The sequence below is a fragment of the Synchiropus splendidus genome, chromosome 19, assembly GCF_027744825.2.
Source record: "Synchiropus splendidus isolate RoL2022-P1 chromosome 19, RoL_Sspl_1.0, whole genome shotgun sequence".
In the NCBI taxonomy this organism is placed as follows: domain Eukaryota; kingdom Metazoa; phylum Chordata; class Actinopteri; order Syngnathiformes; family Callionymidae; genus Synchiropus; species Synchiropus splendidus.
The window spans coordinates 17119657-17132923 of NC_071352.1; the positions used below are offsets into that span (position 1 = coordinate 17119657).

The following is a 13267-nucleotide window of genomic DNA, read 5'->3' on the forward strand; positions in this document are numbered from 1 at the left end:
GTGCAAAGATTTCTGTCATTGATAAGTCCAAACAGCAGCAGAACTAGGTGCAAGTCATGTTCTTGGAAAAACAGGAATAAAAGTCTGAATGAAATAAATATACTAAAACAATGTCTAAATATCATAAAATATTTTCTTTTTCATAAAGAAGATAAGTAAAGTGTAAATGAAAGAATCGCCAAAACAGTTGAGGGAGCCATCACTTTCTGTATCATTTTCAAGAACTTCTCCATAGCTGGTTACTATCACAAATTTGCAGCTGTCAAGACAATGACACACAACTGCCACCATACGTGGCTAGTGTAATCGAATTCTAGAGGCCCTCTAGGGGGCGCTCGTGGCCCAATCATGGGCCCCGGCCCTCTGGTTACGAATCACTGGTTTAGAATACAACATGAAGCTGAAGTTCTGCTGGCAGGCGCAGAGAGAAGAGCAGCCAAAGTTCAGCTGGAAGGTTGGTGAATGAGCGCTCATAATACTGATCTCTGTCCAGAGATGGCAGACTGGACGCACAAGGAGGCAGCCGAGTCGTTGAAGATCCCAATCTCTGACTCAGACTACGAGGGCCACAGCTGTACGGAAAAGAGTCCAGAGTCCAGGACCTGCTGTGGAACAGACCCTCACCACCGAAGACTGGCCATCAGCAGCATCATCTGCGGCTGCTCCTACTGCGGCTGCATTGCTCTCACCAACTCAGTCAAGGTGCTTCGTCGTGAGCGCCTCAGTATGGCAACAGCAGCGCTGTAATGGTCTGCTCTGTCTCACAGGCGGAAGGTGCTCATGACCCGGCGGAAAGACAGAGGTTCCATCGACAAGCCAAAAAGTGCGCTTGGGTCGCCATTGCAGTCTTCTATGGCATTTTGCTGTTAATCCCGCTGTTGACGCTGCTCATCTCATACTGCATCACACTGAGAGAATGATTGACTGCGGCGGGAGGCGAGATGACGACTGCATCATGTGGCTTGGGTCTGGAAGAACCTCACGGGACGTGTAACCCGGCACATCATGGGAGGCCACTCCACCTTGTACAGACTGGACCTTTAGACGGCAGTTCTGCCCACAGAACACGACAAGAGATCCTCAACAGACGTATTTATTAACTTTCCAATTTGAACATTAAAACTCGGAACATGGCGACTATAAAAGACACAATGACGTCACACACGTTCATGGATTATATATTATATCAATCAGATTTGTCTTCCGCCAGCCTTTAATGCAGACTAAGAACAAAACCAAAATAAATTAACAAGCGTTGAAAGTCTGCAGAGGAAGCAACCCAGCAGTGCTGCGCTGGACGCCGTTCACACCAGTGGAGCTGAACAGACCTTTGTACAGTTTAATAATAAATCTTTTATAAAACGTCTTGTGCTTCGAGTGGTTTGTCAACATGACAGTGACTAAGGCGTCGGTGAGTGAAGTAGCAGATCATGGCACGACAACATGGGAGCGCTGTAGGGCAAGTGCTTCCACTTTCCTTCACATTTGGACAAGCAAGTCCCGGACGGCTGCACGGACCTGGAGCTGACCTGCTCAAATGTTTGAGGATGTCTGAACATTTCAACTCAATAATTCTCCTGTGAACGCACCACCGCCTCACACGCACACTGACAGACGTACAAGCACACACCAAGTGTGCAGTCACACAAGTGCAAACACTAAAACACGGGTCGGGAGCACATTCATACACTGGGACATTCACAATGTTCACAACTCTCAGTCTCCCACAGACACACACTGAAATCCAAGCTGAAGACTCGATGATGAAATATCAAACGTGTGTTTGCCTGGATCAGAACCAGGGAAGTTCAGTCGGCGTCTCGCAGCCTCAGTGGTCACATTCATGGTGCTGGTGTCGAGAGTAGCTGCCTGGCTCGGGATGATGCTGGTCAAGTGAGAGTCTAGAACTGTGGATCCAGCGCTGCCAAAAGTCAAGTGAAGGGGTCAACAGATGTCAACTGTCCGTCTGGTCGATGGTCAGCCAAACTCGCAGCTGGTCCAGTTTGGCGCACAGCAGCGACTCGGCGTCCTGAGCCGCCACAGGGGGAGTGTCTTTAGCGAATCCTCCTCGTCTGGTCCTCGAGGTGCCCAACTTCCCAACGCCCACAAGCGGCTTCTTGGCTTTCCGGACCTGGCCCAGTTCAGGGAACTCCACGAACCGCTTCATCCGCCTCTGGCCAAAGCTGGACTCCAGGCCATTGCGACGGCTCAGCGGGACCTCGAAGATGGTCTCCAGGCGGCTGCAAGACAGAGTGGAGGGTGAAGCAGACAGTTTCAGTTCCACAGGAACTGAACAGTGTGGGTGGAAGCCAGGCAGAAGGAGTGAGACGTCGCGCTCACCTCTCTGGTGGCTGGCTGAAATTCTTGTTGGTGTAAATCTCCTCCAGACTGAACTCCTTCTTCTTCACCCTGTTGGGACCAAGAGTCATGGTTTTGGGACTGTACCTCCAACCAAAGAAAATTCCAAATCTGACCTGACAGTTTTGGGGAGGCCCATCGGAGTCAGGTTGTTCTGGGGTTTGGGCAGAGCCTTCCGAATACGGATCGACGACACCTTCCCTCGCCCCTTGCTGGTCTGGACCGCCTGTGACGTCATACAAGGTCAGGATGAAGGTCGAATCTGCACAGAGCTGCTGGTGGGTGGGTGGGTGGCTGAGTGAGTCGCACCTTGATCTCTGAGTCAGAGAGAGACTTCTCCTCTCTCAGTGCAGCGTCTTCAAACTCCTGACTGGAGGAACATGTGTTCTCTCCCTCGTCCTCCTCACTCTGGGGTCTTCTCTCCACCGGCGTCTCCAGAGGACTCGCACTGGAGAACACACACACACAGTGTTGTAGATGCTAATGCTGGTACACTTGGGGGATTGGGGGGCACTGCCGCACACCTGAGTTATGTGACTCAGTCAAATTCTAGTCACGTTATTTGTTTGGTTGAAGGTGGATTCATTACACTAGATATGGTTTCTTACCTGCTGTTGGAGTCCAGTGAAGGACCAGAGTCCGACCTTGGGAGGAACCCGCTGAGCAGCCAGACGGAGGACAAAGGCGAGGAGGTCGATGAAGAGGTGGGCGAAGTCATGTGACAAGAGCCTTCTCTGCTCTCCGCCTTCCTTGATATGAAGGCCAGGGGACTTGAGAGGAAACAGGAAGCCAGCGCCGAGAGGGAGGAAGTGGGAGAAAGCGCCAGAGTCGGAGGGAGGTGCTGGGTGGCTTTGTCGTACGGTATCGAGCGTCTGGACGGGTAGACCTCCTTGCGCAGGCAGAGCGGGGCGATCTCCCGCTCCACCTCCAGGCTGCAGACGGTGTGACGGCGTGTTCGGCGCACAGCCTTGTTTGTTGGAGGAGTGACGAAGCTGTGGGGGGTCTGGAGCTGGATGGAAGACTGGGCCCTTCTCTGTGACAGAGAAGTCCACGGCAAGTCTCTGGAGCAGAGCGATGGGATCTCTGGGCAGGAGAAGCTGCGCGACAGACGGCTGGGAAAAGCTCCTTCCTTGGACGAAGGGAGGCGGACATCATCCAGCGTGAGCGAACTGCTCACCTGCTCGTCGGCTGAAGTGCTTTTGAGCCCTGCTTTCTTTGACCTCCCCTGCTGTCTGTTGGGCCTGTCCACACCAGTCACCGATGAGTCAGGTGAAACTGAGGCAACAGGCGCTTCTTTGTTCTTTCTGAGCGTCACGTGGCAGTCGGACAAGAGAGTCATCTCAAAATAAACGGGTTCGGACAACACTTTCGGCCTGCCTCCCCTCTGTAGTCCGCCTCCGACAGGCTTTTGAGACTTAACTTCTCCTTCACCGCTGCAGCTCTTTACGGCCACCCGAGACTCCTTCTTGGGTTTCTTGGCTGTCTGGCTGACTTCAGACTTTGGATCGTCCACTTTTTTCAGTGGGTCAGCTGAAATCAAGTTGGGCTCCACAACTGAGGTAGAAATCGATGTCGCTTGGTTCAGCAACTTCCGTTTTTGAGGCTTCATTTGGTTCAGGACTTTCAGCTGACTTGGTACACATAGCTCCACTTCAGCATCCCTTCCTGCGGTAAGGCTCCTGCAGGGGCCACTGTTCTTCTGTCTGCCGCGCCTCGGCTTGATCTCAGACTCGTCTCTGCTTTCATCCTGCGACGGAATGGTCACACAGGAAGGAGCATCCTTCTTATTCTTTGGCCTCGACGATGTGTTCTCTGGCTTCACCGCCTTGCCAGATGTAGAATCTGGTGACACAACTTTCTTCTTCTGTGGTTTTGTTCGTCTGGGAGCTTCACTGACAGATGTTTTTGCATCATCTACTTTCAGTCTTTTTCTTTGCGTCACCTCGTGAGAACCTTTTAAAGTCCTTTTGGAATTGGGCAACGCAGAAACCGATCCAGCCTTGTTCTTCCGAAGGCTTGGTCGGTGCAGGCCATCAAACTCATCTCCCTCATGGACGGTCACCACAGTCGGCTGAGAGTGGCAGGACGGCGAGTCTGCACTCTTCTGTTTGACCAGACACCTCTGAGAACGCAGCTCAAAGTTCACCTCCAGGTCTGACTTGTCCACTCCCTGTTGAAGTGATCTGGACAGTGCACACTTCCTCTGCAATGGTTTAAGCTGCCGATCACCGAGGACCAGCTTGATTGGGGGACGGCCTTCCTCAGTGGCACCTGGAGACACAAAAGGTTCGGAGGACGTGACTTGATCGGAGCTAATCAGCGGCGGAGGACTGGGCGAAGGCTCCGAGTTCTCCTTCGGTTCCATCGCTTCAGGCTGGTCACTGCTTGGTGACAAATCCACGTCAAATGCAAGCTTCCGCGAGCAGAGCGACCTTTCGCTTCCAAGGTCGAGTCCAACCGGAGACCAGAAACTTTGATCGTCCACGGGCTTCTCCTCCGTCAAGTCTTTTTCAGGTGACCCCTCCTGGGTCGAGGTGGGGCTGGTGGGTCGGAAGAGTTTGGCAGGACTCATGACTATTTCTGTGAAGCTGGCCATTTTGGACTTGAGCGACTGGAAGAGCGGCCCGATCACCCATCCCTTGGCAGCCACGGTGGTGTCCAACTCTTGCAGGTTGACGTCACGGGGGCACGGCACAGCAGGTGTGTCCGTGTCGGCATCGACCAGCTCCTCCTCACAGACAAGCTGCCTTTCTAAGTTTTCGGTGATAAAAAGAGGCGGCGTCATATTTGGACGTTCTAGGCCTTCTCTTCTGGAACGACACGCAACCAGTTGTCAAACAACGGAGTACAATACAATTTAGAAGTCTGATGTTCAAGAAGACCTTCTGGGATTCACAAAAAAAAGTGACCCAGGTTCAACCTTGAACAACAGATACTTACTTATTTTGACATTTGGCTGCAGCAGCGAAGTCCAATCCGCCCTGCAGGAGTCAAAGAGATTTGTGTTCGATCAGCCACATCAAACTTAAGAGTTTTGACAAGACAACCCCATCTGATGTCGGCCGCCATCACAAAAGCACAGCGAGAGTCGCACCTGCACCACCACAAGACCCTGCCTGGAGCCAAGACTCAGTTAGTCCGAGTCAGGACGGTTCCAGAAACTTAAACACTCAGAGATTTAAATCGAGGAGAGTTGAGTTGACAATATTCAACAGCAAATTCAAGTGAGGAGTGAATGAATGAAACAAAGTGGATTTGTTGACAATAAAACAACTGTTGAATAAATCAAACGTTTTGGCTACAGACAGATGAAGGAGGCGAAGAAGAGAGCACCTGCATGGTGGAGACAACAGTGACATCAGAACAGCAGCAAGAGTGAAGCTCTGAAGGACAGTATAGATCCTTTGAGAGCTAGAAGAGTCAGAGATGACGACGCGAAGGTTGTCAATAGGAGTGACTGGTAAGAACAATGAGAGCCACACCTGGTGGACATTATCATCGGGGGAATGTATGCGACAAAAAAAAGGTGTGGACAGTCAGATCCTTCTTTCTGATGCCACCAAAACACTTCTCCCTCTTCTGAGAGTCTGAACTTTATGAGCATTACTTGAACTATTAGGCTTTTGGGGTCTTTTTGGTGAAACATACTGGGAGACTGAGACATTACAGGTTCATAAACGTCTCCTTGCACATCATCTTTTATGGGCGACTATGGTTTGGGATGTTCAACATTGAGCTCTCACCCAGTGACTCATGTTGGAGATCCTGACAAACAGGAAGGACCAACACAAAGATAATCAGCCGAAATTCCTGATGATCAAGATCAAGATTAATTGATTAATTAAAAGTGTTTTGGCTTAATGTGAAACCCTCATCTGCAAGCAGCGTTCTTAAATGAAGCGCACGTGCGTCTTGTGCAGTGGGTCACATGACTACAGTGGCCGCCTGTGTGGGACGCAGCAGACCGTGAAGGAGGATTACGATCAGTCAATTAACCCCGACACCAGCTCAGCGTGCAGGACTCCAGTGTTGTCACAAGCAGGCGGCGCTGCAGCAGCTGCTCCGTGGGATTCGTCACACCGGCGCGACGTCAACAAGCTGTCAGAGACACAGTCAGGAGTGGACTGACCTGCTTTCCTGCCGGCTGCCCGTCGCTGCCCTCCACTCGTGGGTGCTTTGACTCCGACACTTGCACCTGCCGGACCGACAAGGATTAGGTGGATGAACATGAAGACAGTGGCGTGACACCGCTAGCTCACCATGTTGCCGGCGTCCTGAGTGTGTGAGGTCGGTTTCTGACGGGCTCCTTCTTCTGTGGCGTCTTCCTGATTTGTGGGAGTCTGAGAGCTGATCTCTTGAATGCAGTCGCTTCTTCTGTTGCCAGATATCCCATCATTCACACAGCTGGACGTGAGACAGAGTGGGAATTTAGACACACAAACCAACTCAGCTGGACACTGGAGCGCCAGCAAAACACAGAGCAGGAAACTGCTGTCTAAACTAATGGACGCCAGAAATAAGGCACTTGTTTATGGAGACAAATGTGTGTGTGCTGCCTTGTCCAGTGACTTGTTTAGTCTTTTTACAGTTGATTCTGAAGAAGATACACGATATGAGAACACCCATCATCATCCTCACCACCATCATCATCATCATCATCATCATCATCTGTAGAGCAAAACCAGTTGAACTAGGCCAGACGAATGTGGCCCTCATGAAGTCAGACCAAAACAAAAAAGTTATTATTGTTGTCAGTCATTGCTATTTTTTTAGGTTTTCATCTCTCCACTCACCTTCTTCACAGCTAATAATAGTTAAACTGAATTACTGAATTGAATATTGGAAATAAAAACAATCAAATTTAATGTCAAAAGAAAGTGGAAAAAATACCAGGTAAAAAAGTGCTTATGTGATTTACAGTGGGAATTTTTATATAAAAAGAAACATTTTATGCTCACAACATCATGGCATAGCACATTTTTTCCTGTTTTCACCTTGTTTTATAATGCTACAGTCACAAAATCCAAGTTCAATTCAATTTTGCCTTGACAACTGTCACTGTGTAATGTGGCCTCAGATGAAATTTAATTGCCCAGCTCTGCACTAGATTATATCTCCATTAAATGAAGACAGTGCCGCTATATGCTCGATCTAGAAAAACACTTCTCCACTTCACTGACGAAAAAACAAAAGCATCACTTTCTTTCTCTCCAAAAGGTCTGGTACTTCACTAGCACTAGCAAGTGTGAAGTCATTTTCCCACCTCCAACTGTAACACTTCACTGGAACGTGACTCATGTCTGAAGTTCTCACTGGGAAACGCAGACCTTCTTAACTTTGTTAGCACACTGCTACTCTCCATCTCCCCAGTAAAACATTTTGGTTTCTCATTCGTCAGGTTTGAATGTGCTTCAAATAAGAAACAATTGATAAGAATCAACTCCCGACATTTCATCTCAAAGCTTTGGCTCCCAGTTTAATCCAAAGGAGGGTCACAAAAGGGTGAAAATGAGCAACTGAAAGCAGAAGGTGTGAGGAAGACTATACCTGGGAGTGATGGAGGAAGGGGGAAGGTGAAGTGGTGGAGGTGCACTACACAAGGGGATTGTGGGGAGAGCATCTTCATCCATGAGAAAACCTAGGTGAGGGAGCGAGTCAGAGGGATGGGTCAACATCCCCGCCCTCTCTGTCACACTCACTCCTTGTCTGCCTCTGTGTGAACAACAGCTGGAAAATGACAAAAGTGCAGGGAAACATGCAGAGACCATTTGGGCCAGTAGAAAACAAGGCTTCACTTACGTATTAGAGCTTGGCACTTTGTGTGGCACGGAACAAGCAGTGCAGACATGCAGATGTTTGTTGTTGTCGTTTCAGTCATCAGCGTTGTACTTTTTCAATCTGGTGGACAATGACACCATCAGTTTCTGTCATGTCAAGCCACTGAATGATCAATCGACAACTAGATTTCCAACACCAATCTGAGAGCAACGTTTTTAGCTATCACTGAGATTCATATTGATGTGACCCAGGATCTACCACACTGTGCTTGCGCCCATATTTGGGTCGGGTCCAGTTCAAAGGAATGTGTCTGTGTGCTGAGGTCAAGTGCATTACATCAAATACAGCCACCAAAAACAATAGCACAATGAGCCAAGAAAATAGTTCTCCAGTCTGGATTGGTGGAAAACTCAAGTCACAAATCACCAATGAAGCATGACGATGGTTTGTGGCTAAAGAAGACAGTATAGTTTCACCGAGTCTCATTTTCTCTCCACAGTTGTGAACTTTCTGTTGACCCCTCAGGTTGTGGGTCAGTGAAAACATGAAAATATCCAGACAAACAAATCCTATCTGACGTCAGCTTGCACACAGAAATATTTACTCCAAAATAGCAACGCTGGTTCTTAGATGTCACATGTTTCAGCGTGTTCACTGGTTAAAAGAAAGTGCCCCCACTGTGTTGAAGCACAAAATAGGTACATCAACGCACTATTTTTAAGCACATATAATATCATAACCAGGACAGTGGAAACAGTGACGTCATTTGTTATTGTGAGCAAATTTCATGCCGATACTCTTTGGTGGTCCATACATTACACGTCACCCGCGGGGTACGAGGAGAACATCATTCTTCTTCTTTATTTTTGATCCAGGATTATGGGATTTATCGGTTCTCACGCCGTGCATCTGAGATGTTAGTACAGTCTACTTGCTGGAAACGACCCCCCTTTTAGAATTACCCACTTCACGCTCCGGTGACAATTGACCATGGTTTTCTGCGCGGTTTTTCTATGACTATACATTTTACATAGTTTATGGACTTAAATGAACAGAGTTTGAAGACAAACTAGCGCCATGTGAGTAGCCTGAACGAGCTAAATCCAGCCCCATACAGTATTCCTGCACCAGGGATTAGCCGTAGCCAGGAGCGGTCGTGGCTTCCACGGTCCACGCGCACCCTCAGACGGGAGCACTTCCCTCCGTAACCGGCGACCCGACTCGGTTCCGCGCAGCAAACTTACCGGACGTGTTCTGGCAGGACCAGCGGACCGTAACTCCACCTCGACGTAAACAAGGCACGCTGGACTGCGCCCGACCGCGGTGGCTATAGCAAGTGAAGCTGTTTGTATGACTCTCACAACCGGACGGACGAATCGACCAATCACACGGCGTGTTCGGGGGCAAGCGGGGAAATGGGGTTCTGGCTCAACCAATCACAGACGAGATTGATTCGCCGATGAGCGGGAGCAGCCAATGGGAGCGCGAGAGCGGAAGGCTCCAAGAATGAAGTCCTCGCGTGACGAGTAAGACGAAGGACCGACATGAACTACACTTGTTTTTAGTGAGGCAGCACTTCTCCTTCTGCGCCTTAGATTTGAAACGGTAACGCAAAAACTACGTAGTATGATAGTTACATGAAGAGCATTTAAAACGACGTGTGTGGATTTTATTGTTGACAATATAGTGAGGAATTCGGGAGGCGGAAAGAGGAGTATTTTTACTTCAGAGACTCAAGGTAAACATGTGGAGGAGAAACACATTTGGACGGTAATGTTGGAGTTGCCAACCAATGATGTTCATGGATGTGCTTACTGAAGAGGATGGTTGAGGAGAGTGCTATCCTCTGCAGACCTGGTTCACAAGTGCATGTTTCCAAGGCAAACATGGCTCCCAACGACAACACCGTGGCCACCACAGTGCTCAGGGGTCTCTCACATGATTTAGGAAAGCTAGTGAATATGTGATGGAAACATCAGGTCTGCCACAGTTGAAAATCATTTGAAAAATCAATGAAGAAGGAAAACAGTCAATCGGTAAAAGTTGATTTTTAAACACAAAGAAACAAGCGTCACTTTCAACATGGTTTTGTATTGACTGTTACAGTTGCTGAAATCTATAAAAACTGCTTCAGTATTCATTCTGAAAGCACGCCAGTATCCCATGCATTTTTAAAAAAAAACAAGATTTGAGATTCCACATAAATCTTCTTGAAATGCCACTATGTGTAGAGCTCAAAGTCCAGTCTCTTGGAGTTGTAGAACTGAGATCCCTCCTGGTCCATCCTCCGGCAGTACACGCCGTCATTGAAGTAGCCCTCGTCCACCCAGTCCTGCAAACACACAGATTATGAGCCAGCTGGAGAGATTGAGGTGAAAGGTGGAAGCGCTGTTCATCTCATTATGGAGAGTAAACAGTAACGGGATTGACTGTCTACAGCTGGCAGGTCTGCACGTCTGTTTGTTGACATCAGAAGTGGATCACGATCAGACAGGGCTGAGGTTGCAGATCGAGTGTCGACAACACAGATACGTTTGACAAGTTGAGTGAAAGTACACACAGTGTTGAGGGGAAAAAAACAGGTGAAGTTAGGTGTGAGATAATCCATCTGAAGAAGATCCCTCCAGCATTGACAGAACATCTGCAGACATCGTGGGCAGTGGGATCAGTACCTGCATCTGCTGACTGGTGAACGGGCCGTACACCTCCGAGTCATCCTTGTTCTCCCACTTGTACTCCCACATGACTTCATCGCTCACTGTGGGGAGATCATGGAGAATGGAGTCAGGATCAGGCTCAAGGTGCTGGGAAGTGCTTGAAACCAACCTCTGTCAGGTTCCTCCTTCTCTGATTTGTCGCCGTGCTTCTCATCGAACTCGTCAGCGAACATATCCAGCTCATCTTCGTCCTCCCCGTCGCCGGCGCCTCTCTGTGCCTTCACGGCCGGCTTCTTGCTGTTCATGCTCTTCAGCTGGTAGGCCAGCTTCTCGTAGGTCTGCTGGTAGATCTCGAACATGCCGGAGGCGACCAGCCTGTCTGCCAGCGCCGTCAGTCGCTCCAACTTCTCAGTGTCTCTCTTGCTCTCCTTCGTTGCCTTGCTGTCGGCCTGCAGTTTTCCCTTCTTGCGCCCGCCGAGACCTCCCAGCCGCCGGAGCCCAGCAGCCACCGTCTCACCGGGTAACAAGAGATCGATCAAAGCTTCGGTGAGCTGGTGTTGTGAGTACGACGCCAGAGGATCCTCTGCTGGCTCTGCCTCTTCTTCCTCCTCTTCTTCATCACTGTTTTGAGTTTCCTGCTGCTCTTCTCGCTTCTTCTCTTCCTCTGCCTCATCTTCATCGCCCACTCTTCTTGTACGTTTAGCTGATAGACCTTTCTTCTTTCGCTTGACAGGCTGCTCCTTAATTTTCACCTGCGGGAAGACAACATAAATATCCCACGTGGATGTACAGTGGGACCACAGCTGTGCTCACCCAGTCAATGTTGTCCAGCCAGTTGTCTCGGATCTGCTGCTCCTTCTTGATGAAGTAGTTTCCCTCAGAGTCAAAGTGGCCTTCCTCCATCTCCTCCTTTAAATTGAAGGGTGTGATGGACACGCCCTCGTCAAAGTCGATGGTCGCCCCCTCCTGGCCTGAGAAAGACGTTACACTCTCAGGAGACAGCATTTGTTCAAACACCGATGCGCACAGAAAGATATTTACTAATGCAGGGGTGGCCAACCAGTCAGAGGCTAAGAGCCACATTGTTTTACTCTGTTGCTGAAAAGAGTCACATCCTACAAATATGTTGGTTGTAACGCTCAACCTGAACAGCTGGTCACGTGACTGAGCGTCAGTATAGCGGTTAAAGCACATCCCTGTGTGTCACAAGGTTGATGGTTCACCTCCAGCGTATGTCTCTTGTGCATGTATTTTTAAAATTCATACTTTTTACCGTGATCTTCCTTGAAATATCAAGCGACGCAGATAGAAATGTGTGACTTGTATAACATGACGCCCCGGTCTGTGCGTGTGAGCATCTTCACTCCACGGAATTACACAACAATGAATAACAGGTGAAACACATGCCATACGTTTAGTTTAGGGAATGACAAAGTTTGGTGAAGAGCCGCATGAAACTGGGAAAAGAGCCGCATGTGGCTCGGGAGCCACGGGTTGGCCAGGCCTGTACTAAGGTAACAATGTAACATTCATACGCTCATTGGTTACACATTACACATCAATAAACACAACAGTATAAAAACGACACACATGTCAACATATTCATACACAAACTGAAACATGAAGATGAAACAAAGACTCCTACACAAACACACATGCGCAAATGCATTACTGACCATCGACATCATCGCTGTCCAGGATATTGTATTTGCTGCTGCTCTTGTCTTCTCCTTCGTCCTCTTCATCGCTATCTAGTGAATGTTTTCCCTTGAACCTGGAGCCCGGTCCACCTGGGATCTCAGAACTCTGGTACAGCTGACAATCAAAAGACACAAGTTCAACCACTCACAACTCGACTTATTCAAGAGTTTCAGACGACGTCAAGAAATCTAACAAGAAACCTCATTTGAACTTTCTAGCCAGTTTGCTTACACAGATGCAGCTAACAAGCCTATGTAATGTCCCGCCATGGAAGTGAACTATTCTAGTCGTCGACCTTATCAAGCAATGATTTAGCTTTCAGGTGTTTCCAGATGGTTCCCCATCAATTTACCTTCTTGCTGGGGGCATCTTCCAGGTCAAACTCTCCGATTCCATCCTCAAACGTGACTTTTCTTTTCGGCATGGCGCTTAGAGAGGTAAAACAATTGCTCTTTAATTCACTATTTAGACAGAAATCCAAACATTGACGAGAATCGTGAAGCTAAAAACATTAGCCACGTGAGCTAACAGACGCAGAGATGTGGCGCATTTGCAAAAATACTGGTTCAACAACTGAAAGAAAACGTCGACGACGTCGCAAAGGTACACAAGGCGGTTTGCTAGTAGAAAGAAAGGGGTTGAACAAGGACATGTAATCCTAAAACAGTGCAGTATTTGAACCGTGGAAAGATCGGTCAACGTACCTGTGCTTTTCTTGTTCGCTGGTGTTGCTGCTTCTTCTACGGTGGTGACGACTACTAGCTCGCTAGCGC

At 48.7% G+C, this 13267-nt stretch overlaps 2 protein-coding genes across 6 annotated transcripts; both read right to left on the minus strand.

Annotated features, from left to right (window-relative positions):
* Positions 1–1059: 1059 nt before the first annotated feature.
* prr14 (proline rich 14) lies at positions 1060–9500 on the minus strand. Of its 5 annotated transcripts, none has more exons than XM_053850971.1 (11): positions 9381–9500; positions 8158–8256; positions 7906–7996; positions 6618–6762; positions 6488–6553; positions 5299–5339; positions 2967–5165; positions 2668–2806; positions 2475–2584; positions 2341–2409; positions 1060–2240 (listed from the first exon to the last, which is right to left on the minus strand). In XM_053850971.1, exons 2-11 carry the CDS (start codon positions 8234–8236, stop codon positions 1955–1957), a joined length of 3225 nt encoding a protein of 1074 aa, XP_053706946.1. In that variant the 5' UTR covers positions 8237–8256; positions 9381–9500; the 3' UTR covers positions 1060–1954. The 5 variants fall into 5 exon arrangements, with proteins under 5 accessions (XP_053706946.1, XP_053706945.1, XP_053706947.1 ...); XM_053850970.1 differs by having other exon boundaries at positions 1061–2240; positions 2967–5168; XM_053850972.1 differs by having other exon boundaries at positions 1061–2240; positions 2967–5168; positions 7906–8070.
* Positions 9501–9912: 412 nt separating this feature from the next.
* cd2bp2 (CD2 (cytoplasmic tail) binding protein 2) lies at positions 9913–13239 on the minus strand. Its single transcript, XM_053851106.1, has 7 exons — positions 13199–13239; positions 12847–12922; positions 12470–12608; positions 11607–11764; positions 10963–11545; positions 10809–10894; positions 9913–10468 (listed from the first exon to the last, which is right to left on the minus strand). The coding sequence occupies exons 2-7, from the start codon at positions 12916–12918 to the stop codon at positions 10358–10360; spliced, it is 1149 nt and encodes a 382-aa protein (XP_053707081.1). The 5' UTR covers positions 12919–12922; positions 13199–13239; the 3' UTR covers positions 9913–10357.
* Between the last annotated feature and the right edge of the window lie 28 nt (positions 13240–13267).

Bases quoted from the DNA above. Each gene is read 5' to 3' on its own strand.
- cd2bp2 (XM_053851106.1), bottom strand. From the start codon at position 12,918: ATGCCGAAAAGAAAAGTCACGTTTGAGGATGGAATCGGAGAGTTTGAC. The intron at 11,765-12,469 runs GTCAGTAATGCA...CGTCTTTCTCAG, and splicing joins GGACAGCGATGATGTCGATG to GCCAGGAGGGGGCGACCATC. The intron at 10,895-10,962 runs GTTGGTTTCAAG...ATCTCCCCACAG, and splicing joins GAAGGAGGAACCTGACAGAG to TGAGCGATGAAGTCATGTGG.
- prr14 (XM_053850970.1), bottom strand. From the start codon at position 8,236: ATGACTGAAACGACAACAACAAACATCTGCATGTCTGCACTGCTTGTT. The intron at 2,410-2,474 runs GTCAGATTTGGA...TGGTCCCAACAG, and splicing joins GGCCTCCCCAAAACTGTCAG to GGTGAAGAAGAAGGAGTTCA. The intron at 2,241-2,340 runs GTGAGCGCGACG...TCTGTCTTGCAG, and splicing joins TTCAGCCAGCCACCAGAGAG to CCGCCTGGAGACCATCTTCG.